The 27,360-nt window shown below is 41.8% G+C and overlaps 2 protein-coding genes across 2 annotated transcripts in view; one reads left to right on the top strand and one right to left on the bottom strand.

Annotated features, from left to right (window-relative positions):
- Positions 1 to 27,360, bottom strand: part of CACNA2D3 (calcium voltage-gated channel auxiliary subunit alpha2delta 3) — a 729,039-nt gene that overhangs the window by 97,830 nt on the left and 603,849 nt on the right. The window lies entirely within an intron of this gene.
- LRTM1 (leucine rich repeats and transmembrane domains 1) lies at positions 348 to 9,957 on the top strand. The gene is made up of 3 exons (XM_065407527.1): positions 348 to 354; positions 1,867 to 2,463; positions 9,524 to 9,957. Exons 1-3 carry the CDS (start codon positions 348 to 350, stop codon positions 9,955 to 9,957), a joined length of 1,038 nt encoding a protein of 345 aa, XP_065263599.1.

Genomic DNA, 27,360 nt, shown 5'->3' with positions numbered 1-27,360 from the left:
TACTACAGCTGTCCAGTTTGAGTTGACAGACATTCTTTGCAGGGCCAGTTGACTGAATAAGAAAGGCAGAGAAAAACTCTGAGAGTAATAGGTGGACTATATAAAAAAAAAAAAGAGTTATTGAGGGGAAAAAATGAATGCAATAACAACCAAAGCTGATGGAGTTACTCACTAGAACAAATAGTTAAAGCTCCTTTGTAAACTACAGTTTCCTAAAATGAAGGTATAAAGGAAACCGGATTAGTTCATAGTCCTGACACACACTTCAAGTTGTAATATAGTGTAAATTACTGTTATAACTAAACTTGGACTAAACCTTCTGCAAGCAGGACAACGAGAGAACCACCATGAAAGGTGAGCTATAATTTACTTTTTAGACCTATAGTGAAGTGCTTTGTAAAGAAATATTGTCTTTGCCAACCAGTGTCTATTTTTAACTTTACAGTGGAAGTTATTGTTTAAGTTGTTTTTCTTGTTTCTGACGCTAACAGTTGCAGAACGGCATAATGCTACAGAATATGTTTCTTGAACACAGAATTCAGGCATTGTAGCAACATTTTCAAATACAATTTCATTTAGAGTGTTAATTAATAAGTGGTTTGCAAGGTAGATTGTAGTCACAAAAATCCAAACCTTTCATTTACAGATTTAATATGTTCAATACTGAAATCTCATTCTGTTGTTCTTTTAAGATAGTGTTCCCTGTTACTAATTAATGTTTGAGCTCTACAAGTCAATATGCACTGTAGCCTTTATTTTCTAAGGCTTTTAAATAGTAATTGACTAGAAGCTTTTCTACTTTGAAATAACAGATAATATTAATGATTCGATGCATCACAAAGACAATGTTAAAAGGGATTTATCCACCTATTGCTCTGATTCTCTGGAGCCAAAATAATTCATATGGGATCAGCAGCCAAGACTCCCCAATATATCTTTATTATTCCATTGTATGCATATTAACATAACTTTAGGCAGCATGATGTTTTTAAAGGAACAGTGTTAACCACATATGACAGGTACAAGGTATTATTATTTCAGTCAAAGCCAACTGGATCACTGTCAGGAGCCATGGGAGTAGATAATAATTTTAAATATTAAATATCATTGAGTACTCCTGTGACCTCATTTATCATTTTAACAACTGTACTTGACAAATGTTTGCTTAGTGGCTAGATGTTCAAATCTTTGGAAAGTACAGCTGGCATTCAGATAAGGGAATTTCAATTAATAAGCATAAACATGGGTGGATATTTTAAAGAACAGACCTTAAAAAAATCTGGCTCACTGGAAACTTTTGTTGAATTCTCTGTAGTGAAGCCTTTGAAGATTATTGTTTTCTCTAAAAGAACACAAGCTTAATTCTTTAAGGTGCAACATGCAATCAAAACAGTAAGTAAACAGGGACTGGGCTTGCAACTTTAACATACAGTGGCTCGGAATCACTGGCTCGGAATCACTATCACCACAGAAAGATAAACATTACAATTTAATATCCTTGGGAACTCTATGGGAGTGTTTCATTCCTATGGGTATCCAGCAGCTAGAAATTCATCATATTTTTATGGCAAGGGGCTGATGGCTAAGCTTGCTAAAAGTTATTTGCATTTAAGATAAAGCCATGGAAAATAGCTCAGTTTGAAACTAGAGAAAAATTGTCTTTAGTCTACATTATATGAGGTTTCCAAAATTTTATCTAGGGCTGATTCATACTATTCTGATGTACCGAACTGTGAAACAAAGGTGCATTATTGTCCATTACCAAAATGTACATCTTTTGTCTATGCTCCCAATGTCTGTATTACCAAAACACACTGATTATAAATTAGTTTCACCACATTATCACTTCTTTTACTTCTTGTACAGGTGACTTGCTTTTGGTTTCAAGTATCATTGTACTAATGCATATGGTATGTGGATGCCCCGAAAAGTGCCTATGTCATCAAACTTCAAAGACAGTGGACTGCAGGAATCAAGGACTTGTTGAAATTCCCTCCCACGTACCTCCTGAAACGCTAATATTACAGTTGCAGAATAACCATATTTGGAGAATCAATCAAAATGCATTCAGTGAAACCCCTTTGCTCAAAATTTTAGACTTGTCTAATAATTCTGTTTCAAATTTGTCATCGGGTGCTTTCCAAGGACTACGATACCTACAGGTTCTAAACCTAACCAAGAACTTGATTCATTACCTAGAAAACAAGACTTTTAGTTCCCTCCCTCAATTAAAAGAACTGGATTTGTCCTCCAACAGTATATTAAATTTGCCTGAAACTCTAGGAAATAATACAGGGAATATAACTTTATTGTCTGTTAAGTATAACAAGCTTCAAAGACTGGACAGAATTCTGCTGGAATCCCTCCCAAATCTGAAAGTTGTTCTTTTCAAGAATAATCCATGGCAATGCACTTGTCATGTCATTGGCCTTAAACTGTGGCTAGAGAGCTTTTTATACAGAGGTAAGTAATTTTCTCTATTAGATAAAATATAAAGAAAATGGCTTAACATATACTTGACCTGTCTGAGCTATCATGTCTTTGATACCCAGGGCCGCCAAGAGCGGGTTCGGGCCCCGGTGAAAAAATTTTTTCGGGCCCCCCAGCAAGGGCGGACCAGCTAAACAGGGCCGACGAGAGGGGGGGGGGGGGAAGCCGGGCCCCGGTAATTTGTACAGGCTTCCCCCCCCTCTCGTCGGCCCTGCTGATACCAGAAAGCATTTAAGCTCATACTTAACTCTCTCTCTCTGCTCTGGACTAGAGTTCGGCAAAAATAACTGATTTTTCAGACTACTGGAACTTCAAGAACATAAACTCAATTTGGATTAAACTGAATCCAAAATTAAAAAAAAATATTGGCGAATCAAAGGAAACATAGTTTGACCCAAAGCATTTTGTTTCCAGACTTTTTAATTAGGCTCAATTAAAAAAAAAAAAAGAAAGAGGAAGTAGAGGTAATGGTTGTGGTGCCAGTGCCCACCTTATAACTTTTTGCCCAGTAGTTAGGGCACTCACCTGGGATGTGGGAGACCAGGTTTGAATCCCCACTTTGGAGCAGGGATTTGAACGCCCTGAGATTAGTGCCTACCAGGCTATTGGCTAGTCTGGGGAGGTCTCTCTCAGGCCTGCTCCACACTAACCCCCCACTTCGAACTAAGATACACAACTTCAGCTACGTTATTCACGTAGCTGAAGTCGAACTATCTTAGTTCGAACTTACCGCGGGTCCACACGCGGCAGGCAGGCTCCCCCGTCGACTCCGCGTACTCCTCTCGCAGAGCAGGAGTACCGGCGTCGACGGCGAGCACTTCCGGGATCGACCCGGGATCGATTTATCGCGTCTAGACAAGACGCGATAAATCGATCCCAGAAGATCGATTGCTTACCGCCGGACCCGGAGGTTAGTATAGACGTACCCTTTAGTGTCTCCTGGTGAAGCTGCTTCCTTTTGTATAAATAATTATTCATTCTAGTAGGGACTTGAGCTTGGGTCTGCCCCATTCCAGCTGAATGCCCTGACCACTGGGCTAAAACTTATAATACAGAAATACACAATGCCATGGTAAAGAAAAAATGAACTTATATGTAGTTTAAAAGCAGCACAAAGTTGTTTGGCCATATCTCCACTTGCATTTAATCTCTTCCATTTATAAATCCATTAGTTATTCTACATAAAAAGAGAATAAGACTTAACTCTGTTTTTTGTAAGTCAGAAGTTGTCTCGCTCTGCTTTTGAATGGCATTGCAATGCTTTGTTCTGAGCAGCTTTAGAATCCAAGATGATTTAGATAAAAGAAAAAAAATCATTTATAATCCTAAAATATTTGGGTTTTTTTTAAGTATATCTGTTTTATATGCAGTGTAGGCAGTGAAAGGTATTAAAAATTAAAGGAAGAACTGGCTCTGATTGCTGTGGGAGCTAGTCAGACTTTGAGAAATCAAAAGAACAAGACAATCCTATTTCCTCTAAAATAAATGTTGATGCATGAATGTGATACAAATATTTCCTTGGTTTCCTATCTGTATGTAGGTCAATATATTGGCATGGTACAATGCAACAGCTTATGTGAAGATGCTCTGTGTCTTCTGTTTGTCCTCTGTAACACAATTGCTATTCAGTATCCATTGATGGCCTTCACTCATAGTTACATGGGCAGGAATCTTGAAGATGAGATTTGGTTTGTGCACAGAAGGGTGGAAGGCTGAAGAGATGAGAATGAAAGGAAATCTGAGATGCCATAACCTATGACAAATTGTCCTTTGTTGTGCCTAAATAGAGTTGCTTTAATCATTCAACAAACAGAAGAGTTACTGTGGAACTAACCAACTAATTTCCACTCCTTATTTCTCCTTCTAATTAACTTTTAAGTGAGTTTGTGCAAGAATAACTTTAAACCTTGCAAGAATAGCCTTAAAAACCTCACACTTTGGTTACTAGAAATGTTTAAAGTTCATATGCACACTTCCTTGTTAAAATGAAATGTATATAATTGGACAATGTATATGTCCAATTAGTGAATTGGTAACAAAGTCAAGTCTCCAAATATTTCACCACGAAATTCTCACTACTATCCAGTAGTATAAATAGAGTATACCACAGGTAATCACTAAATTACACACATACACACACACCTCAAAATTTTATTTTTATTTCAGGAATTACCACCATGAGAAGAGACATATTTCTTTTTACAGTATCTCTCTTTTTATACTGTGGCCAAATCATTGGGCCAGTTCCTTAGCATGTCCAGCGCAGATGGAAATCAGCATTTATTGTCTACCTGAAGGAAATGGTTAGCATAAGGGGAATCTCCAGCACAAGTTAAGCCATTCCAGCTGGGCACAACTTAAAGTGGACTTGAGGCTGTTCTAAATTGTGCTGGAGGCACAGCTCCCCAGGCATTCTAGGAGTGGGGAGCTGGAATGATGGTGTAATAGCACCTCCAGAGTCATCTGTTCTAGAAGCAGCACTGGCACAGATAAGGATCTGGTCCATTGGATCTATGTTAAAGCATGTACATTTAATTAAGTTCCATCAATACAAGATGCCTGATACTTGGCTAGGTAACAGGTGGAAGGTGGTATTAGTTATAGAAAATAATAAATAAAATTAAACAAGCTTTTAAGCCAGTGATATGTGCAATTTATCAAAATAGTCAACTGGCTGAGTTGAAAGAGAGGGTCTGTAATTTAACTGATAAAAATTAGTCTCCCAGGGTTAAAATCATACTACTTTCTGGACTGTTAAAATATTAAGTTATTTCTTTCAGCCCCCAGGCTTTTGTTAAATTTTGCTGGACCTATTCCCCAGAACAAATTTTAGCAGGGGTTGTGAATTCTGTATGCAGCAGAAGGTAATGATCCAAGATAAGCATATCAGATTATCTTAATTACTATGCCAGCAGCACAGCTTCTTTAGTTTATCTCAGAAACACAGCCATTGTTTGGCAATTCAGTGATTTTTTTTCTTGTCTCACCTTTGCTTTATACAAATTTGTCCAAATTGCAAAAAATGAAGTGAAATGCAACACACAAACCCATTTTAACAACCAGTGTTGGAAGAAGTCTGGATATTCTGTACTCTAATATTTCTCTAGTATTCTTCTTCTGTGACTTATACTAGCCAACATGAGTTATGTTCCTGTAACAGGGTAGCTGGCCCCTTAAATGAAACTGGGCTCAGCTCTTGCGTTCCAGTCAAGTGCATCCTAGCTTGATGTAATGAGGTGGGTGGGGCTGGCCCCAGGGAGTTATAAATGAGAGTCCAGAACACTGATAGAGTTTAGAAAGGAAGAAAGAGTTCTGAGAATAAAGAGCACTCAGAGGAGGGGATGCCCCTAATGGTGGAGCAGTGAGAGTTCCCTCATTGAGCAGTGAAGCCAGATCAGTGCTGATGAAAGCAGAAGGTACGAAGGCAGTGAGGAGGTCACCTACAAGTTTCCCCAGGCCCAACAGCCATGATCACAGAGAGCTGAAGGCTGAGAGAAGCAGAGGGAAATGCCTGCTGGCTCTCTGAGGTGGACAGCTAATGCTGACGGGCCAGAGAGAGCTGAAGGGTATATGTACTTGGAGGGGAGAAGGGGGCGGTAAATGACTACAGACATAAAGAAGGGAACCGGAATAAGTTGGAGAACTACTGATCTTAAAGCATTGGGATGCCCAGAGCCTCGGAGGAAAGACCTGTCTGTTGGGCCCAAGAAGTGAAACGCACCCTTTTTGCTTGGTAGGATTGTCTCGTGGAGTTCTTTCTGCTATTGGAGAGGACATCTCACACTGCCAACAAACACTCCTGTGCTAGCGGAGGCATCTACCCAAAATCCAAGCTGTCTGGTGAAGCGTCCATGGATTGGGGTGCCAGAGTCTGCTGCTATGTTCTGTGAGCACTCCCGGAAATGTCGGGAGTGGGAGAGGGTGGAGAAGAAGAGGAAACCAGAACTGGCAAGTCCAGAATGGAGCAATCGGGATGACCATCGCCCTTTCCAACTGGAGTTTGTGCAGGACATGTGACAAGAGTGGTGGGGGAGGGAAGGTGCAGTTGATTCAGTGACCATGAAGAACTTTGGCTAGCGAATGGAACAGTTGAGGCGTCTGAGATCCAAGACTGGTTTAATCTCCCCTTCTTGTGTACCAGAAAACAGTCTGAATACTTGCGCCTCTCTGCAGGAGGTAGTCCACCTCTAGGGTAAGAATACTGTTGTGAGGGTGATCCCTGGCATGGGATCAGCACAGGGGATGTGGAAGAGGCAGAATCACCAACTCAATGGTATAGCTATGTCGAATGACACCCAGGACCCACTTTGTCTGTTATTGCTCTCCATACTAGCAGAAAGAGTTTGAGATTGCACCCAAAAGGGGTGGCTGGTCAGACCGTTGGGGTGCAAAGTGGTTGACGGCTCTCTAGTTGCACTCAGAAATATCGCTTAGCAAAGACTGGGCATGTTGTGCAGATGACTTCATTGTCAAAACAGGTGGATGGGATTTGTGGGCCTTTGGGCATTTCTGTGGAGGCTCACAGATGGTAGAACTGGGGCCATGAGCTCCAATATGGCCAACCTGGTTGATCCTGCTGTTGCAGCTGTGGTGCCCAAGGAGCTGAGTATCAGTGGCTCCTGGGCTGAGCTAAGGTAGGGTATTGCCATGGTGCCATTGGGACCTTCTGATAGGTATGTCTTCAGAACGGGCAGCCGACCATGCGTAACATCTGGATCTTCAAACTCAGAGGAACCAGAGTCCTTGCATGACTTGCATGAGGTGCTTTTTAAGATGGAAGACTCTGCCTTCCCCTGAACGAGCAGGGAAGGAGAGGCAGATACTGCATCTGGACACGGTGTGGGCTTCCCCCAAACAGTACAGGCAGTGTTGATACTCATCGCTGAGGGAAAACAAGCAAGGACAGAAAGCACCGACTTTGAATCCCGGCCCCTTTGGCATAATCCAATACCTAGTACTGGTTGCTGGACGGGGGTGATTGTTTGGCAGAAAATGCAGAAGCACTGTTTCAAGTGCTTAATCATACCAAACTTTTAGAAACAAGAAAATTACTACAGAAACAGCAAAAATCTTGACTATATACACTACCGAGACCTGGGTGCTGTACGGGGTAGAGTGAGTTGGGGATTGTTTGGCAGTTAACCGCTGAAGCGACATCTCCAGCTCTTAAATCTACAAAACTTCTAAAAAGAATAAAACCACTACAAAAAACTGAAGAATCCTGACTAAGTATGAAAATAAAAACAGTTTTTCTAAAAAGTTTGGAAAATGAATCACTAAGGACAAGAGGACAGCAGAAGCTCTGACTTGGACCATGCGGTGTTGAGAAGGTACTGAAGATGTGGTCAGTCTGCCCCACTCTTTATCACCTTGGGCGAAACCATGAGGCAGTGCAAGTGTGCATGCATGGACCGATGGACATAACTACTTTGAAAAGCTCCAGGCCCTTGCACATAACCCCCAGTGGAATACAGATAGGGACCATCACTTGAAGAATAAAATATTTCTTGAACTGAAGGCAACTCAAGCAATTGATTCTTGTGGCATATACTTAAATAATTATAGCGAATGTTTTAGTCAAGGTAGAATTCTAGTTTTCCATTCCAACACACCCTTTTCAGTCACTCATAACCATGGAAGGATCAGAGCTGCAGAATTTGGATCTTCAGCCATATCCACACTGAAAATGTCCATGTATGGAAGTCTTTGGATCCAGGCTTTTGGTTTGACCTGTTACAGATCAGGGATTCAGCTGCTAGGCTCTGATTCATCTTGGAACATGGCCAGTATTTGTGGGGAAGGTGGCCTTAGGAATTTGGTTTGGGCCCATCTTAACTCACCACCTTCTAAAACGAATTCTTTTTAAGATTAAAATTTCCATGCCGGGCCACAAAGGGAGAGGAAATTTGAACTGACCTGATTCAGTTACTTTTGAATTACGCAAACATGAAAATATACAATGGTTCTAGCCCTAACCAGTAGCTATGGGACCATGATATGTGGGATGGTAAGGGAGCTGACCTCTGATACATATGTACTCTAATGCACTAGGGACTGATCCTGCCCTACTGCTTGAACAGGAGTGAAAAGGCTCCTTACTCCATTCCCCCAACACCAAGTTCACCCATTCAGCAGAGAGCAGGAACCAGCCCTAAATGTTGCATGGGGCATGGGTCACTTGCAGGTTTAAACTAGTGTAGATGGTGGATTCTCTGTAACTTGAAGTCTTTAAATCATGATTTGAGGGCTTCAGTAACTCAGCCAAAAGTTATGGATCTATTACAGGAGTGGGTGGGTGCAGGTCAGACTAGATGATCAGAATGATCCCTTCTGGTCTTAAAAATCTATGAATCTATAATAAAATACACAGGATGTGCTGTACGGACAAGTTTGAAATTAGAAAATTCAACTGTTTTATTTTTCTAACTTTTGTATGGAGAATATTGGTTTTGGCATGTAATGTGAATGGTATCATGCTTTTATAAACTATGAAGAAAAAATCAGAATATAGAATATTTTATTTTTACAATTTGCTTCATGGCAAATGTTAGCACATAGTGCCAGAACCATCACTACTTCATGGACTATTGCTGTGAATGCTAATAGGAAATGTTTACAGAAGACATATTGTTTCCATTTATGTTTATTAAAAAAGTAGTGTTAAGAAAGTACCTGGTAACAATATCTCTTTGTTTTCATTTATGGCTTTACACCTGCCTATTTTTATACTACTGGGTGTGTGTGCACGGTGGGGGAGGAGGGTTGTTTTGTTTTACTATAAACATTGATAAAGTACAGGTAAGTTTACTCCTAATTAATGACTGGTTACAAGTAATTGCTTATTTGAGTATATAAAAGTGTTATAATCCTAGTCTTTAACTAATTGGAAATATACACAAAATAATATATGGTTGTAAATTCTTTAAAAGTAGAAAAATGAAGCAGTTTATAAATTCCATTGGGCTTCATTTAATTTTTACATCAGAAAATTCAGAAAGCCAAAGAGCTCAAGATTTTAATATGTTCTTTTCAGGAGGAATAAGTGATGGCATTATATGCTCAACACCAGAACATCGGAAGGGAAAGGACCTCCTCAAAGTTCCTTATGAGATGTACAGGGCATGCCCTCCCTCAGCTGCTCATGTTCATCTGGCTAATATTCATCACCATAGCTCTGAGCACAGAAGTTCTCTGAAGCACACTCATCACAATGAAAATGGAGAAAGTCGCCATTCAGACTGTGAACCTAAACCGAAGCCAAGGCCAGTTAGTTTGCGTCATGCAATCGCCACTGTAGTAATAACTGGAGTTGTCTGTGGAATCGTGTGTCTAATGATGTTGGCAGCTGCTGTGTATGGTTGTGCCTATGCCGCAATTACTGCTAAATACCACAGAGAACACTTGGCCCCAGTAACCGAGCAGGGGAGTCCTGAGGAAAAAGAGCCATTTGATAGTTCCTTGGCTTAAGTTACTTTTGGTCCTTGGTTTCACTCAAGTAAGACTCCTCGTTTCAATCAGAAGCTTAGTGTCAAGTAGGATTGATTTACTTGTTACTCCTGTATTTTGCTTTTTCACATTAAAACAGTTTCTGTAAAATAGACATTCATTCCTGGGAAGCAATTTATGTTGAGAGGTTAAATAGATGAAATAAATATATTATTTATGTTTTGTGCATGCGTACATTCTGAAGTATTACATGAGGATGTGAGTTTAAGATTAATTAAATCTTCATGTAACCACTTTCAAATATTCAGTTCTACATTAACTAGTCCACTGTGTAACATTAGTACAATACATGGCAATTATAGACAGTCACTAGCCATCACAAGTGAGATTTCTGGAATGGAAAATTCAAAGCAATTTTAAGTGGCTTGGTAAAGCTTGCCTAGTATGTACCTAAGGAATATATGGCAGAACAGTAACCTCTAAGTACAGGTCATACTAGATAGTAGTAGAACTGGCCAAATTATTCACTGCAAGTAACTGACCCAACAATTTTTTTTTAAATAAATTATTTGCAAACACATTTTTTCCACTATTCAACCTGCTCTATTAGATAAACCATTTTAATATTGCATCCATGATGTAGTTTATGAGATAGAAAATCCATAATTAGCTATAGCAGTTCAGTTCTAGGCCATATCCAGAGACAGAAACATCTTTCTCTTACTTGGGGAACAGTAAAGAGGAGTGGGCAAGATGGAAGTGAAGGAGGAATAGTTAACATGAGGGCATTGTGGCATTCTGATACAAGGATTGGAGAAAGGGCACTGACAGAAGCAAAAATAAAATATAAACACAGAAGCCACACTTACTTCCTCAACAAAGGTCTAATACACAACCACCACAGACACTTCTGATGGTCTTAATTCATAAAACTTCCATTTGGCAACTCTCATAACAGGAATAAAATAATGGATTTGGTACTGAAATCAATACAATTGTCAGGTTTCAGAATGGTAGCCGTGTTAGTCTGCATCAGCAAAAACAACAAGGAGTCCTTGTGGCACCTTAGAGACTAACAAATTTATTTTGGCATAAGCTTTCATGGGCTAAAACGCACTTCATCAGATGCATGGAGTGGAAAATACAGTAGGCAGGTATAAATACACAGCACATGAAAAGATGGGAGTTGCCTTACCAAGTGGGGGGGGGGGGGTCAGTGCTAATGAGCCAATTCAATTAAGGTGGAAGTGGGCTATTCCCAACAGTTGACAAGAAGGGGTAAATACCAAGGGAGGAAAAATCACTTTTGTAGTGCTAATGAGGCCAATGTAATCAAGGTGGCCCATTTCAAACAGTTGACAAGCAGGTGTAAGTATCAGCAGAGGGAAATTAGTTTTTGTAGTGACCCATCCACTCCCAGTCTTTATTCAGGCCTAATTTGATGGTGTCCAGTTTGCAAATTAATTCCAGTTCTGCAGTTTCTCATTGGAGTCTATTTTTGAAGTTTTTTTGTTGAAGAATTGTACAAAAGAATTAGTACAGTAGACTCAGTCAATGACAGTTTACCGTGTTGGGTTCAGATTTTTAAAAGTGTGTTGAAGAATTGCCACTGAGTGTCCAGGGAGACTGAAGTGTTCTCCTACTGATTTTTGAATGTTATAGTTCTTGATGTCTGATTTGTGTCCATTTATTCTTTTGCGTAGAGACTGTCTGGTTTGGCCAATGTACGTGGCAGAGGGGCATTGCTGGAACATGATGGCGTATATCACATTAGTAGATGTGCGGGTGAACGAGCCCCTGATGGTGTAGCTGATGTGGTTAGGTCCTATGATGGTGTCCCTTGAATAGATATGTGGACAGAGTTGGCAACAGGGTTTGTTGCAGGGATTGGTTCCTGGGTTAGTGTTTTTGTTGTGTGGTGTGTAGTTGCTGGTGAGTATTTGCTTCAGGTTGGGGGGCTGTCTGTAAACGAGAATTGGCCTGTCTCCCAAGGATAGGTTGTAGATCCTTGATGATGCACTGGAGAGGTTTTAGTTGGGGGCTGTAGGTGACGGCTAGTGGCGTTCTGTTACTTTCTTTGTTGGGCCTGTCCTATAGTAGGTGACTTCTGGGTACACTTCTGGCTCTATCTATCTGTTTCTTCACTTCACCATGTGGGTACTGTAGTTTTAAGAATGCTTGATAGAGATCCTGTAGGTGTTTGTCTCTGTCTGAGGGATTGGAGCTTGGCTGTAGACAATGGATCGTGTGATGTGGTCTGGATGAAAGCTGGAGGCATGTAGGTAAGTATAGCGGTCATTAGGTTTCCGGTATAGGATGGTGTTTATGTGACCATTGCTTATTTGCACTGTAGTGTCCAGGAAGTGGATCTCTTGCGTGGACTGGTCCAGGCTGAGGTTGATGGTGGAGTGGAAATTGCTGAAATCCTGTGGGCCACCTTGATTACACTGGCCTCATTAGCACTACAAAAGTGATTTTTTCCTCTCTTGGTATTCACCCCTTCTTGTCAACTGTTGAGAATAGCCCACATCCACCTTAATTGAATTGGCTCGTTAGCACTGACCCCCCCCCACTTGGTAAGGCAACTCCCAACTTTTCATGTGCTGTGTATTTATACCTGCCTACTGTATTTTCCACTCCATGCATCTGATGAAGTGGGTTTTAGCCCATGAAAGCTTATGCCCAAATAAATGTGTTAGTCTCTAAGGTGCCACAAGGACTCCGCGTTGTTTTTGCCAATACAAGTGTGTGTTTGTATATTGTTATTCTTTCCCTTATGTCTGGCTAGATTCCCTGTAGGATCAATCCTAGCAGAGGGATCCAGAAGCAGAAAGTTTGCTATAAGACGATGTTGCAGCCACAAAATCCTCAACACCAGAGAACCAGAAGGGAAAGGATATTCTTAAACTGCAGAAACATTTTTCAAATAAAATATTTGGCTAGGAAGTTCACCTCACCATTTAAATCCAGAATTAGATTATTATAATCTATATGTCTACATTTTCTAGCCTGGATTTTATTTTCAGAATTAGCATTTTGTAACCCCCTCCCCCCCCCCCAAAAAGGAATTTCTTTTTAGCTAGGGTAGTGATGCAAGGGTATTGGATGGAATTTTACCATCTGTGCACTAAATCATGAGCCTCAGTGCCAAACCAAACTCAAAGGCCTTTTACCTGTGGGAATTACAACGGAGCTGGGGGACACATACACACAACCCAAATTTAGGGCCCAGCGCACCCATGCAATTAGACTGCAGATGCAAATGTGAAAAATGCTAAATCTCCAACTGACTTCAGTGGAGCCAGGATTTCACTGACACTGATCCCAGTAACCTGGGACTCAGCTATGGAACGTTAAGTACAAATACCCTCTGCTCACTCCTTAAAAAAAACCAAACCAACCTACCAAAACCTTTTAGTCTGCAAAACCTCTTCCTAAAGAAGCAAAAAAAGACAAAAAAATGATTTTTAAATATTTTTTTAGGTCACCTTTAAGCTGCTTTTGGCATTTTCGTGTGCACTTAAGGCCTTAAGTCCATGTGAAATTCTGCCATAAAGCAAGATATTTCTTACTTCCAATAATGCATTTCTTTGTATGACTGGAGTAGGCCAACCCATACTAAACATGTCATACACATTCTAACATGCTGTATGTTCAAAAAATGCAGAAACATCACATTATGCTTTGATAAAATTGAATACATTTATAAATTCAGCCCACGGTTGCCACAAACAGCCATTTAAGATGATAATGTTTACTAACATTTTAAATGTCAACAGACTCTCAACAGAGAAAAATATAGAGCCAATCTTTTAAATTAACAAATGCAAACTTACAATTTTGTAATATGAAAAATGTAATGTTTATCTGTAAAAATAAAATTCAGATGAAAGACACAATTTGCTGAGTATTCTGTGAGAACCACAAATTATCTTTCACAACCACTGCAGTTCATAAGGGATAATTTTCAAACGCCTTACAGATTATTTTTAGCTGCTCATTGTATACTGCTGAATCCAGGGATTCCCTACAGAAATGGCCTTAATTTGTAAAGCTATGGACATCTGCTGCTGAAATAATGAGTTATTTGCACAGATTTATTTTGCCAGTAAAGGTCATTGACAAACAGTTTCAACAATGCAATGTAGAGTATTTCTATAAACTCTGGAAGAGCCCCTTTATTCCTGAAAACATCAGGATAGCTTGTTCACTGTCTGCCATTTGGAAAGATAGCTAAAAGAAACGGATTGTACTATTCTTATCTTTCAAACAGGGGTCACCTTGTCACTTAGTTTTCAGAATCGATACATGGAAAATGGAGATGAAGAAAGTGGTCCTACTTGCAAATTTGTTCCCAGTTTAGAATAGGAGATAAAACCACACAGATTTCACTTTGTTCTCTACAGAAAAAGCCCATTAATGGTTATACAGATGGAGAGAAACACAAGTACTGAGTGCTGTATGCAAGTCTTTCCATCCAAAACTTGCAGAAGGATAATAAAAATTTAACTTCATTACCATCAAGTGATCCCACTTCCAATCAGAGAGGATGCCCCTCCTTGTTCTTCAAAGTAGGCATCTTAATTACATTATACATAGTGTATCTTTCATTTGCAACATTAACAAAATAAGACACCATTGTTTGCATAATCATAACCTCCTATTTGCTGCTGGCCAGGTGACAAAAGTACAGAGGCTCCCTTTAGTTCAGCATTGAAAAAGTATGCTTATTTTAACCTCTTTAGTCTGCAAAACAGGTCTGAAAAGGTCATATTAATAACATTCACACAAGATTCTTGGTATTTCCTGGTTTTGTGTTACCTGAAACATGACTGCGTGCTCCCCTGGTAAGGCAGCCAGCAACATCAATCACCTGGATGTGGCATTGACCTAGGGTTGCCAACCATCCAGGATTGACCTGGAGTCTCCAGGAATTGAAGATTAATCTTTAATTAAAGATTATATCATGTGATGAAATCTCCAGGAATACATCCAACCAAAATTGGCAACTCTACATTGACCCATCATGGAGGAAGGGACAGATGATTCAGTGACAGCAAAGTACATAACTACAGCATGTTACCAACAGGGGTTGAGCCTGTGGTCAGCTCTGCATGATTAGAGAGGGATTGACAGATTTGGGGCCAGAGTTTTCCATGGACTTCTTGCCTTTGTGGATATTGCAAGCTGAGTTTCTTAATCAAGACTGCCATTCTTGCTTCAAGGAAGGAATGAGAATCTGCAAATCCTGTGCATTTTTGGAAGTAAAAGGTTTTCCATGGAAGGGGATAAACTAGCTAATCCACAGTATTTAATTTATGATGAATTTATTTATTATCCTCATAACTGTAGAGAAACAAACAACAAATTTCTTAAAATTCAAACCAATGCAGCATTATCTTAATTTCATAAAACCAGTCCAGATTCTCTGCCATGTAATGTAATCAAGGAATTATTTGGTTGGCAGCAATGTCCTTTGGCAAAAACCTCTAGAATCTGCTACTAGAGCACACTGCTAGATCCACACATCTGCTAAACTTTCCCACGTTAGCTACACTTTTCAAAAAGAACAGCCTAACACAACTGGCCAAGAGTGAGGAGCAAAATCCTCCTTGAAGTTCACTATACATATCATCATCCAGATCTACTCTACCTGTGCAGCACTTGGATTCTAGGTGATGAGTGCTATAGAATTAAATAGATGGATTAGGCAGCCATGGCACTTACGCTCAGAAATTATGATTACATTAACAGATAAATATACTCCTCAAGAACTGTGCTATCAGATAAAGGCATCATTTCTAAATGATGAAGTGAACTGAGAGTGTGTGCATGCGAATGCCTTGAACACTGAATGTACATTCTGCTTTTTACTGAAGCCATTAGTATACATTTCAATATTAGATTTATGAATATGAAGAGAATATGAAAAATGTATTAGGCCCTTTGGAAAAATATAAACTAACTGTGTTTTCCACTAAAGCATGCAGGGACAGTGCAAGGGATTTACTAAGCATTACTACTGATTATAATGGTCAGAGGCTTACAAACTGGAGTAAAGATTAAGTAAATCGCTGTCTTGACTGATGAGAAAAGCATATATTTTAGAAACTTAGAACCTTTGGATGGTGTTTCAGTGCAATGGCATGTTCGTTTTCCCTTAAACACTACTACTAAGAGAGAACTTTTTATAGATGGGGCTATTCCTTTTAAGCACATTGCATGGTTGTAGTCGCATTCAAAGTAGTGGCAGGTAAAACAGTGGGTAACCTGAACAGTACACAATAGTTTATGAACAATTAATAGATGCTTTATCCTATCTAATACTTTAACTTAATATACCAAAGTGCAATAGAATGGAGGAAATATTTGACTACGTGGGAGGCATTTACAATATACTTCATTCCTAAAGGTAATTGGTACTTACAGAGTGTTAACCTGTTGAAGTTAATGGTTTAATTTACAAGGATCATATCTGTAAAAGTTTGTGCTTAGACTTTTCATTTGCAAAACTTCCAAAGCATATGCTTACAGGCACATGCACATGCCACACTGGGTACACACTTTTAAAAATCTGAACCCAACACGTTAAACTGTCATTGACTGAGTCTACTGTACTAATTCTTAAACCACTACAAGTATCCTGAGATAACTGACTGAATCGTTATCAGTCAGTTATCTCAGGATTCAAACAGAATTTTGAATTCTGTTCAAAATTTCTGTTCAAGGAAATTTTGAACAGAATTTCCTTGAAATTCTGTTCAAAAAGAACAGAATTTTTCACAAAGCTAATAATGGGTAGCTAAATACTAACAGGTAACCTGGAATATTCCCATATCGCAATACAGTCAAACCTTACTTACCTGAAGCCTGGTTAACCAAGAGTCTTAGATAGTCTTGGACAGCTGACATGTAATCAGAGTTTGATTTCAATGTATAAGTCTTTATGTGCTGATTTATTCACAAGGACCTGAACATAGGAGTTTGAATACACATGTGACCAGCACCATAAAGACTGTCACTTTCAAAAGTGACTCATGATTTCGAATGCCTCCATTTTTGAGTGTCCAACTTGTGACACCTGAAAGGGGCAGGGTTTTTAGAGAGTCGGTGTTCACTAAAATCAGGCCCCTTTAAAGTGTCCCAAAAATGGAGATACCCAAAATCATGGTATGCTCCAGGCTTGAAGCTTAAGCCTGAAATACAGCTGCTGCCACCTCCTTCTTAGTTGTTTATGACAGAGGGGATCTGGCTAAAAGACCAACATCTACTAGATGGGGTCATTCAAATTATCTAAGGGATTTTATATCCTTTAACTGACTTTCTTTAATTTTGAACCACTGTAATGACTTTGTATAAATGATGAGCATGTGAAAATAGAAAGTGAGCAAAGGGGTGAGGTGAGGCTGGGAGGTCTATGAAAGACTCAGACAAAAACATGACCTGTCCATGAGTTCAAGTAGACTTGCCTACCTCTGGGTGACTACCAACACAAAGCACCAGGTTAGAGTTAAAATATAGGAAGCAGTGATTTAGCACTGAAAGTAGAACTCTGAAGGTGATTAGGAGACTAGAGAAAAAGTAGTGGCTAACAAAGGTTTGGAGATAAAATGATGGAGCATGTTTATGAGCTGATCTGTTGAGATTTTTAAACAGTAGCCTCTTTTACTTTATTTATTTATTGCATTTCCTCTATTCTAAGTTATTAAAAGATCCTCTTTGAAAAGTTAAATATTTGAAAGGGGAAATGCCCTTGTTCAGTTTTTATATGGGATGATTTATTTAAAAGTGTGAAAACCATATTATATGTTTGCATAATATAGTGTTGTTGTGAGATAGGGAATATGCAATGAAATAGTCAGAGAAAAGAGCTGTTGCTAGGCTACCTTTACCAGAAAATTAGTTTCATTCTCCTACTTTTAGTTTATAAAATGGCTTGATACTTTTCAACTTTATATTGTAAACAAGCAAACATATATTCAAAAAAGTCCTGAAAATCCTTTAAAACAATCTATAGTTTTAATATAAATAAATTGTATTAATGGATTCCCTTAATTCTAGCAAGCCATTACAACATGTTCATTTACATGAAATCTTTCACCTGAGAATTTATTTCTATCACCACCACTATATATCAGTGGATAAGTATAAAAAGGATATATAAAAAAATAGTTGTCACAGTCAATATGACTTTTCCTTGTGCACTGCAGCATTGACACTACAGAATAATGTTTCTAGCTTCGCAAACCTTTAGTCTATTTTTATTTCCATGGCAAAGAATAGTGAGCAACCCAATACTCATTGTGTCCTTGTGCTCTGACATCAACTACTATGGAATTAAATACACCTGCTAAATGTGGCTTGTTATTATGTGATACTTGAATGACAGATTCCTTAGAACTTTAAATACCACATGCCTATAGAAAGATAATATACTGTGTAAAGAAATTAATCGAGTAACACCAGGTAAGAAGTATCTACCCTTCTCTTTTTAACTTTTGCTTCTTTGTAGTGGGAAAATAATTGCAGCATCCAAAGATTTGGGCCAGATTCTGTCATCCTCACTGAAGCTGAGTAGTAACTTGCTGTCTGACTACTGTTATTGTTTTGAAAAGTGGTATTTGCGAAGTAAACTATTAATTAACATGTCCATGAGTGGCAGAATCTGGCCCTTAGGACAAGATACACAAGTCTTCTCTTTTACATATACAGTAAAACCTCAAGAGTTATGAACAATCAGAGTTACGAACTGACCAGTAAACCACACACCTCATTTGGAACTGGAAGTATACAATCAGGCAGCAACAGAGACACACACACAAAAAGCAAACACAGTACAGTACTGTGTTAAATGTAAACTACTAAAAAAATAAAGGGAAAGCAGCATTTCTTCTGCATAGTAACACTTCAAAGCTGTATTCATTTGTAATCTTTTGAAAGAACTATAACGTTTTGTTCAGAGTTATGAACAACCTCCATTCCCGAGGTATTCGTAACTCTGACTTCTACTGTACCCCAAAAGGAGATAAAAACTGGCTGTCTCAAGGCCATGTTCTTAAGAAAACAGTTTGGCTTGCTATGTAAAGGGAAAACAAAATCCCCAACCAAGAGTCCTGTAGTAGTGGAGCTGCAGTGGGGCTCCCCTCACTTACTACTCCTTAATCTTGGTTTGTCCCCAACCTTGGCGCTGGGCATGTGCAGCGATTGCTTCAGCACTCTCTATGTACCTCCAGCAGAAAGGGGGCATTACTGGACATACCTGGAGATACTTGGGTGTCTCTCCCCACTAACCACCATTTGCTGATAAGGAATCATTGTAGTGGAAGTACATACTCTGCTTGAAGGGTAGGTTTTGGAGGGCAGGGTTTCCGTCTCCTCTCCTGATTACACTGGGCTAGGAGAAATCTTCAGACCAAAAGGCTCTTTTATTCAGCTCTGTTTTGGAACTGGGCCCACACAGGTTTGGGCTAACATAACCCACCTTTAGTTAACTTGGAGTTTCAGTTAATTGGACATACCTTAATCAGGGCTTGCTTGTATTCAGAGATTAAAATTCTTACCTGACAAGTAAGGGCTCTGATGCTTTTAAAATGTTTTTGTGAACACGTTACTCTGACTTAAAACAGTAATGTAGGGATCGCAGGAAGTTCTGTCTGCACGCAGTGTCCATCTAGTGCTTTGCATGTGATATGGTGATTAATGTTGACATTCAAATATAAATGTCCAATAGCAAAAAAGTTTCTATTTAAAAATGATATCTCAACAGGAAATAATCAAATTAAACAACAGAACACAGCTACTAGCTATTTGTCCCATTAAACCCTCCGTCCTGACCTCACCGCACTTTAGTGGTATGCAAATTAACAAGATTTATGCAATTCCACATTTTCACCAATAGGTGGCACTAGTGCTTTCTACTTTTATTGGAACAGACAAGGAGCCCTCAGTTACTGACATTAGAGGGGGGAAAAAACCCTGTTGTACTTAAAAGCCAGTTCATCTAATAACTATAAACTATTCTTCTACTGTAACCTTTGCATTCTGAAATGAACATGGTAATGACATTCAGACTAGATTTTCAAAGCAGCAGCATCTTTTTTATATACTTACTATTTAAACTCACTTAGAAAGGTCTTCTTCAAATGACAGCATCAGTATTTATTAAAATGCAATACAGAGATACTCAACAATCATTCCTAATATTTAAAATGTCCCATATTAGCAAGGTATCATGTTGCTTTTGCATCCTGCAACATTAGACATGCAGACACATTTAACAGTCCCTTTGTTAATGTTTATTCTCGTACTCCTCTCTACAAAGCAAATAGGACTAGATAGGTTCGTAAATTAGTTGAGAGATTTTAGAATGTACCTGATCTCACACAGTAAAGGGAAAATAAGAGCATTTCTCTACTTGTATCCCAGAAGCCTAAGAGGATGGAGAATAGACTAAGCCTCGGGTTTGACATGCCTCAAGATTCTGGCCAGCTCTGCTCAGTCCTTCATCTTTCTGAGATAACTGCACTGAGCACCATGCAGTTTACTGCTTGCTTATGGGTCTTTTGGCTGATGCTTTAAAATCCAAGGCACTGTCTTGTCTGTGGTGACACTAAAGATCCCTTGACTACTTTTGTAAGTCAGAAATTTGCCTTAATGTTCTTGACCAAAATTCTCCCCCTATCATTGTTGTGCAGTGTGATGTGTATCTGTTAATGGCTGTCCTCCACCCCAAATGTGGCTAGATTTCAGTGGTGCAGTTTTGCGTATCGGCTGTGAAGTGTTTGGGGACCATTCAGAATGAAAGGTGCTATATAATGTAAAGACTAGTCTATACTGTTGCATTTGGACCACAACCTGTATACAGGGGTGGGGTGAATGAAGAGAGCAAATGAGAATTCCTTCAGTGTCCTTAAGGAGATGGCCAGTGGAGTGGGAGCTGTGCCAAACACCCTTGAAAAGGAGCATGCTCTGCAATGTTTCAGCTCTGATGGCCCTTTCTTCATCCACCCCACCCCCATTTTGACTCCCTTTGATGAGTTGGTCACCAGTAATGATACTAGATCTTTTTCCTTGTATTGAGGGAGAGCAAGAACTGGGCCTGGGCCTGCTTACTCCTTATGAGCAACTGGTATAGGCCAACCGTTACTGCATTATCACCGCTTTCCATTTTGAAATGTCAAAGAACACTAAAGGCACCCCTCTGTCAAAGGGCCAACATATAGAATCTGCTGCAAATCACTTTGAAATTTAACCACAGCAGAGAATAATACAAGAGTACAATAGTCAAATTTGTGTTAATACACCATAAAATCACATTGTTGCTACCAGTCACACAAGCTGCAGAAGAGAAGCTCAGTCCTAAACTGCGTCATTCCTAATCAGCTGAGTTGCCATCAAAAATCAAAATTCCCATCCAAATTACCCTGATCTTGCTAGAATAAAAATAACAAAAAAAGCCATAGGTTGACCTTGCAGCACTAGCAATTTAAAAAAATATATGCTTTTTAAATGTAAATTCGATATAGAAATCACTGAGGGAACATAATGGGGAACACTAAGACAGCTCTCTTCTGAACATAACTGCATTTTAACTACACACCATACACACATTTTTCAGGCTTATTATCCATATCTTTGCTGCAAATAAATTAAGCTTTCAGAGTGTACACAAACACAATAAATATACCTGTATATTTATAAATACACATACCTACACCCCTAACTCAAATTTGCATTAATTTAAGTTGATAAAGTCATAGTTTGTTAGATGGAGTGGGAGGAATTTAAAAAGCATCTCATCATTTTCTCCAGTCAAGTAAATGTATTCTCACTTTGGACTGACAGAGGGGGTACAGATGGTAAAGCAGCAGCAGTAGTCAAATACTATGTGGCAGTGTTGCCAACCATTCTAACTCTACAAACTCATTGATTTTGAAGATCTCCTGACATTATTATTGGATTATGCTTCCTCCATTTGGAATAAGCATTTCTGTTAGCATAGAACCAGATAAGTTAGCATAGATAAGGGGCCTATTATCAGTGATGCTCTTCTACAAAAGATGAAAACAAAAAGAGAAAGAAATACAAAGAGAACAGAGGGGATTGGATAGAGCAGGGGCGGGCAAAATCTTTGGCCTAAGGGCTGCATCGGGTTTCAGAAATTGTATGGAGGGCCGGTTAGGGGAGGCTGTGCCTTGCCAAACAGCCAGGCATGACCCGGCCCCCACCCCCTATCTGACCCCCCCGGTTCTCGCCCCCTGATGGCCCCCCCCCGAGACCCCTGCCCATCCACCCCTCCTGCTCTCTGTCCCCTGACCACCCCCGGACCCCCCGCCTCTAACTGCCCCCCACCGCCCCATCCAACCAACCCACCCCTCTCCTTCCTGACTGCCCCCCCCCCGGGACCCCTGCCCCATCCACCCCCCCTTCTCCCTGTCCCCTGACCGCTCCCAGAACCCCCGCCCCCATTCAACCCTCCCTGTTCCCTGCCCTCTGACCGCCCCCACCCCTATCCACACCCCCAGCCCCTGACCACCCCCTGAACTCCCCTGCCCTCTATCCAACCCCCCTCCCCCGCTCACCACAATGCCTGGAGCACCGCGCAGCACAGAGCACCGGATCAGGCCGGGCTCTGCAGCTGCGCTACCCCGGGAGCTCGCAGTCCCGCTGCCCAGAGCATTGCGCCCGCGGCGCAGTGAACTGAGGCTGCGGGGGAGGGGCCGGAGGCTAGCCTCCCAGGCCAGGAGCTATGGGGCCGGGCAGAATGGTCCCACGGGCCGTAGTTTGCTCACCTCTGCTTTAGGGCATAATTAACAGGTGTCCTATAACATGACATTCCTTGCACTTTAGGATTTGCTTTGGGGATATGTCACATTTAACCACCTTTAATCCCTTTTCAACAAGACAAAGAATTATAAGTAATATGTTCAAAAGCACCTGTGAGACTTAAATGCCTAAGTGCCTAAGGTCCAGATTTGTAAAGGCATTTAGGCAGTGCTACAACAGTGTTGCAACTCCTATCTGACTGTTTTCATTTCATTTCATTTTCAAAAGTGACTTAGGTTCCTAAGTCCCATTGACTTTCAGTGAGACTTTGACTCCTAAATCAGCTTGGTGTTGCTGCGTTGAGCAGAGCAATGCCTAAATACCTTTAAAAATCTGGTCCTAAGTCAGTTTCTAAGTCACTTTTGAAAATGGGACTTGGGCTCCTAAGTCATTTATGGTACTATTTTCAAAAGAATTTATATCTAAAGTCTAAATTCTGCCAAAACCACACTTTCTATTTTATGAAATAAATATTCCTGATTCCCATTAAGTCAATGGATTACAGCACACTGGCAATTGAGATATTCCTTTGGCGTAAAATCACTGTCTTCACCACAGAGGTATTGACTGAAAATAAATCTACACCAGAACATTTTTCTTTGCAGAACACCCTAAAATAGTAAGTCTTTTTTATAAACAAAATATATTAGAATATGAATATTAAAGGGGAACCTCATTTAAATCTAACCATGGGGGAGAAACAAAATTCCAGCTACCCTCTATCCCAGAGGTGGGCAAACTATAGCCCACGGGCCACATCCGGCCCGCGGGACCATTCTGCTCGGCCCCTGAGCTCCTGGCCCGGGAAGCTAGCCCCCGGCCCCTCCCCCACTGTCCTCCCTCCCCCGCAGCCTCAGTTCACTGCGCCGTGGGCACAATGCTCTGGGCAGTGGGGCTGCGAGCTCCCAGGGTAGCGCAGCTGCAGAGCCCAGCCTGATCTGGTGCTCTGTGCTGCGCGGAGCGTGGCTGGCTCCAGCCAGCCACCAGTGCTCCAGGCATCGTGGTAAGCAGGCAGGGAGCAGGGGAGCGGGGTTGGATAGAGGGTAGGGGAGTTTGGGGGTGGTCAGGGGTGTGGATAGAGGTGGGGGCAGTCAGAGGGCAGGGAACAAGGGGGGTTGAATGGGGGCAGGGTTCTGGGGGCGGTCAGGGAGAAGGGGTGGTTGGATGGAGCAGGGGTCCCAGCGGGGCTGTCAGGAATGAGAGGAGGGATTGGATGGGGCAGGAGGGGGCAGTCAGGGATGGGGGTTCCGGGGGAAGTCAGGGGACAGGGAGAAGGGGGGGTGGATGGGGCAGGGATCCCGGGGGGGGGGCAATCAGGAAGGAGAGGGGTTGGTTGGATGGGGTGGTGGCAGGGCCGGCTCTAACTTTTTTGCTGCCCCAAGCAGCAAAAAAAAAGCGCCGCCCCCGAGCCCCCCCCCCCCCCACGAGCGCCGCGCCCCCCCCGAGCGCCGCGCCCCGCCGAGTGCCGCCAGAGCCCGCCCCACCCCCCGCCGAGCGCCGCCGGAACCCCCCACAGCGCCGCGCCCCGCGCCGCCCCCCTGCCGAGCGCCGCGCCGCCGGAGCCCGCCGAAACACCACCCCCCCCGAGCGCCGCGCCCTACGCTGCCCCCCCACCGAGCACCGCGCCGCCGGAGCCCGCCCCCGCCCCCCGCCGAGCGCCGCCGGAACCCCCCACCCAGCGCCGCGCCCGCGCCGCCCCCCCCGCCGAGCGCCGCGCCGCCGGAGCCCGCCCCCCCCCCGCCGAGCGCCGCGCCGCTGGAGCGCCCCCCCCCCCCCGCGGAATGCCACACCGCGCCGTGCTCCCCCCGCCGCCCCTTACCAGGTGCCGCCCCAAGCATGTGCTTGGGTGCCTGGTGCCTGGAGCCGGCCCTGGGTGGTGGGGGGCAACGGTGGGGGACAGTTTGGGGCAGGGGGTCTGGGGGGGGTCAGGGAGAAGAGGTGGTTGGATGGGGCAGGGGTCCTGGGGGGACAGTCAGGAAGGAAGAGGGGGATTGGATGGGGTAGGGGGTCCGGGGGTGGTCAGGGGACAGAGCAGGAGGGGAGGATGGGGCAAGGGTCCGGGGGGGGGGGCGTCAGGGGACAAGAAGCAGGGGGGGTCGGATAGGGGGTGGGGACCGGGCCATGCCTGGCTGTTTGGGGAGGCACAGCATCCCCTAACCGGCCCTCCATACAATTTCTGAAATCTGATGCGGCCCTTAGGCCAAAAAGTTTGCCCGCCCCTGCCCTAAAGCACACCCAGCACATTTGCACTGATGGAGATAGACTTTGTACTTTCATAAGGAACTTCATTTTGTCTCCAACTAATAAAGGAACACATTATACATAACGCATCAGTATCCCTCATAGTACAATGAAAAACCTTAATTATATCTGCAGCAACATTAGCCATTATCCAGGTTGACATTTTTGCACAAGTTAATTGTTCTCGTATGTTTTTATAAGAGAATGATGAGATTATAATTAAGATTTTCTGTTATGCTGTGAGGGAGAACAATGAATTGTGTATCTTCTCATCAACTGGGGGCAGAAGGGCACTTTTCCTGTGATCCTGTGGAATCTGTTTCATCAGTGGGGATATGCTGAGCTTTAGAGAATAGTTGATAAGTGTCCCATTATTTGGCCTATCCTTACTATTCAGGGATTGTGTGCTGGGGATAAGACTCATTTAACCAGATTGCATCCCATTTAAACTATTTTTTGTTTGTTTATGGAATTTCCTGAATTACCTTAATATGATAAATATAGGGTGGTTTGGGGTAGGTAGGGATGCCCCCCAACTTTCCCTCCAGTGGGATAGGAAAGAGAGCCAAAGGGGTAGAGAGGGGCAGGGTGGGATAATTATGCGTGTGAGTGTGTGTGTGTGTGAGAGTGAGTGAAGTGGAGGGAAATTAGTTTTATTTCTACACTCTCCAGCTCAATGTTCCTGCATTCCTGTGGCGAGGTTGGCTTGTGTATGGCCACATCTGCTCCACTGGGCCAACCACAATTCCTCAGGGTGGAGGAGCCTCCATGAAAGCTGCAGAGTATAAAGCAGAGGCCAGAAAGCATCCTAACACTGGATCTCAAAAGTTCTCTCACCTGGGAACTCCAGATGCTGCTCTTTGACTGAGATGAGGTTCGCAGAATAGACAGCAGCCCTCTTTCCAAGAGCAATGTATTTCTTCAGTTCCATTGGAAACAAGAACCAAGAGGTGACCATCTTGCCGAGGGGCAACCTCACTTTGACATAACAAGTATAGTTCTCAAATATACTGCATATCAGTTGAATCAGACTCCCAGTTGGTGGGGAGAGAAAGGAGGAAGAGATCCCCATCAAAAATTAAAATCTCAGCTCTTAAAAACATTGATGTTTATATTTGTGTGCACTTCATGCACTTAATGCCTTATACCCCTTCCTTAGAAGGCAGTCAAATACCAGCCACCCCATTTTACAAAGGAGGTAATCGAAAGTATGTGTAAGTCACTTCTAGCAGAGCTGGGAACAGAGCCTAGATCTTTAATATGATAACTCCAACCTCTCAACTCAGCCACACCGCCTCTCAGAAAGAACCTGCCAAATCTACGTGCTTGGGTACACACTAGTTGTAACCACTAGACCACACTCCTCTTCCAAAGATAGGAATAAAATCTTGTAGTCCTGATTCTCACCACTCTAGTGCTGTGTTGCCCACTGGCAAAATGAGTGTTGCTTTCCCCTTTAGAGGCTGCTCCACACAAAAGCAGAAGTTACTTCTGATAAAGGCTTGGGATTGGGATATGAAAGAGCTGGATTCAAATGCTGCTAATGACCCACGTAATGGATGGACTTAGAATTCCTGTTTTCCAAGTTTATTCTTTACTTTTTTTTAAAAGAAACTGGTGTATTTAATTGATAGTGTGAAAATATTGTTAAAAGAGGATTTATAGTGGAAAACTACTGAAGCTGGTAATAATGGTGCAACATACAACAAAGTGCAGGTGTTCCAATTTCCATCAATTTTCCACACGTTGATGTCCCACACTGGCAGATTTGAAGGTTGAGAAATATAGCAGCAGAAGTACTCTAGTGAAATGGGGGTCAGGTTCTAGGCAGTAGTCTGTGCTTTCAGTTATCGGAAATGGTAGCCATCTTTACAAGGAACACCTCCTCAGTAAAGTAATGCTCACCTTTATTGAGTGTATTAGTAATATCCATCTCATTGGGTAGTATCAGATCTTTTGTAAATGATGGGAAATAGCGGCCATTTGAGAAAAGGAAAATTGTGACTAGAATGGTAAAGACAGGAAAAAACAATTGTTGATAACTTTGCTTACTTACAACCTAATTTCTTGAATTTCTTGGATTTGAAGGTGGCTGGCAATGAAGTTTAACTATATTGAATGTGTGAACTGTAACATACCAGACATTTGTTAGTAAAAAGACTTCTGAAAAATTTCAGATATTGGAGAAAAATTTCCGAAAGAACTAATTTTTAAATTAATTTGAACTCAAACCAAATAAGAGACAACTGAAAAGCACAGCTAAGGGCTTGTAGGGGTGGGAGAATGCTTGTGGGGAGGCAGAGTTCCTCACCTATATTCACAGATTTTAAGGACCAAAGGAACCATTATGATGGTCAC

Source organism: Emys orbicularis, chromosome 7 (assembly GCF_028017835.1).
Source record: "Emys orbicularis isolate rEmyOrb1 chromosome 7, rEmyOrb1.hap1, whole genome shotgun sequence".
NCBI classification, from domain to species: Eukaryota; Metazoa; Chordata; order Testudines; family Emydidae; genus Emys; species Emys orbicularis.
This window is presented reverse-complemented; position numbering and strand designations above follow the sequence as displayed.

Bases quoted from the DNA above. Each gene is read 5' to 3' on its own strand.
- LRTM1 (XM_065407527.1), top strand. The intron at 2,464-9,523 runs GTAAGTAATTTT...TGTTCTTTTCAG, and splicing joins AGAGAGCTTTTTATACAGAG to GAGGAATAAGTGATGGCATT.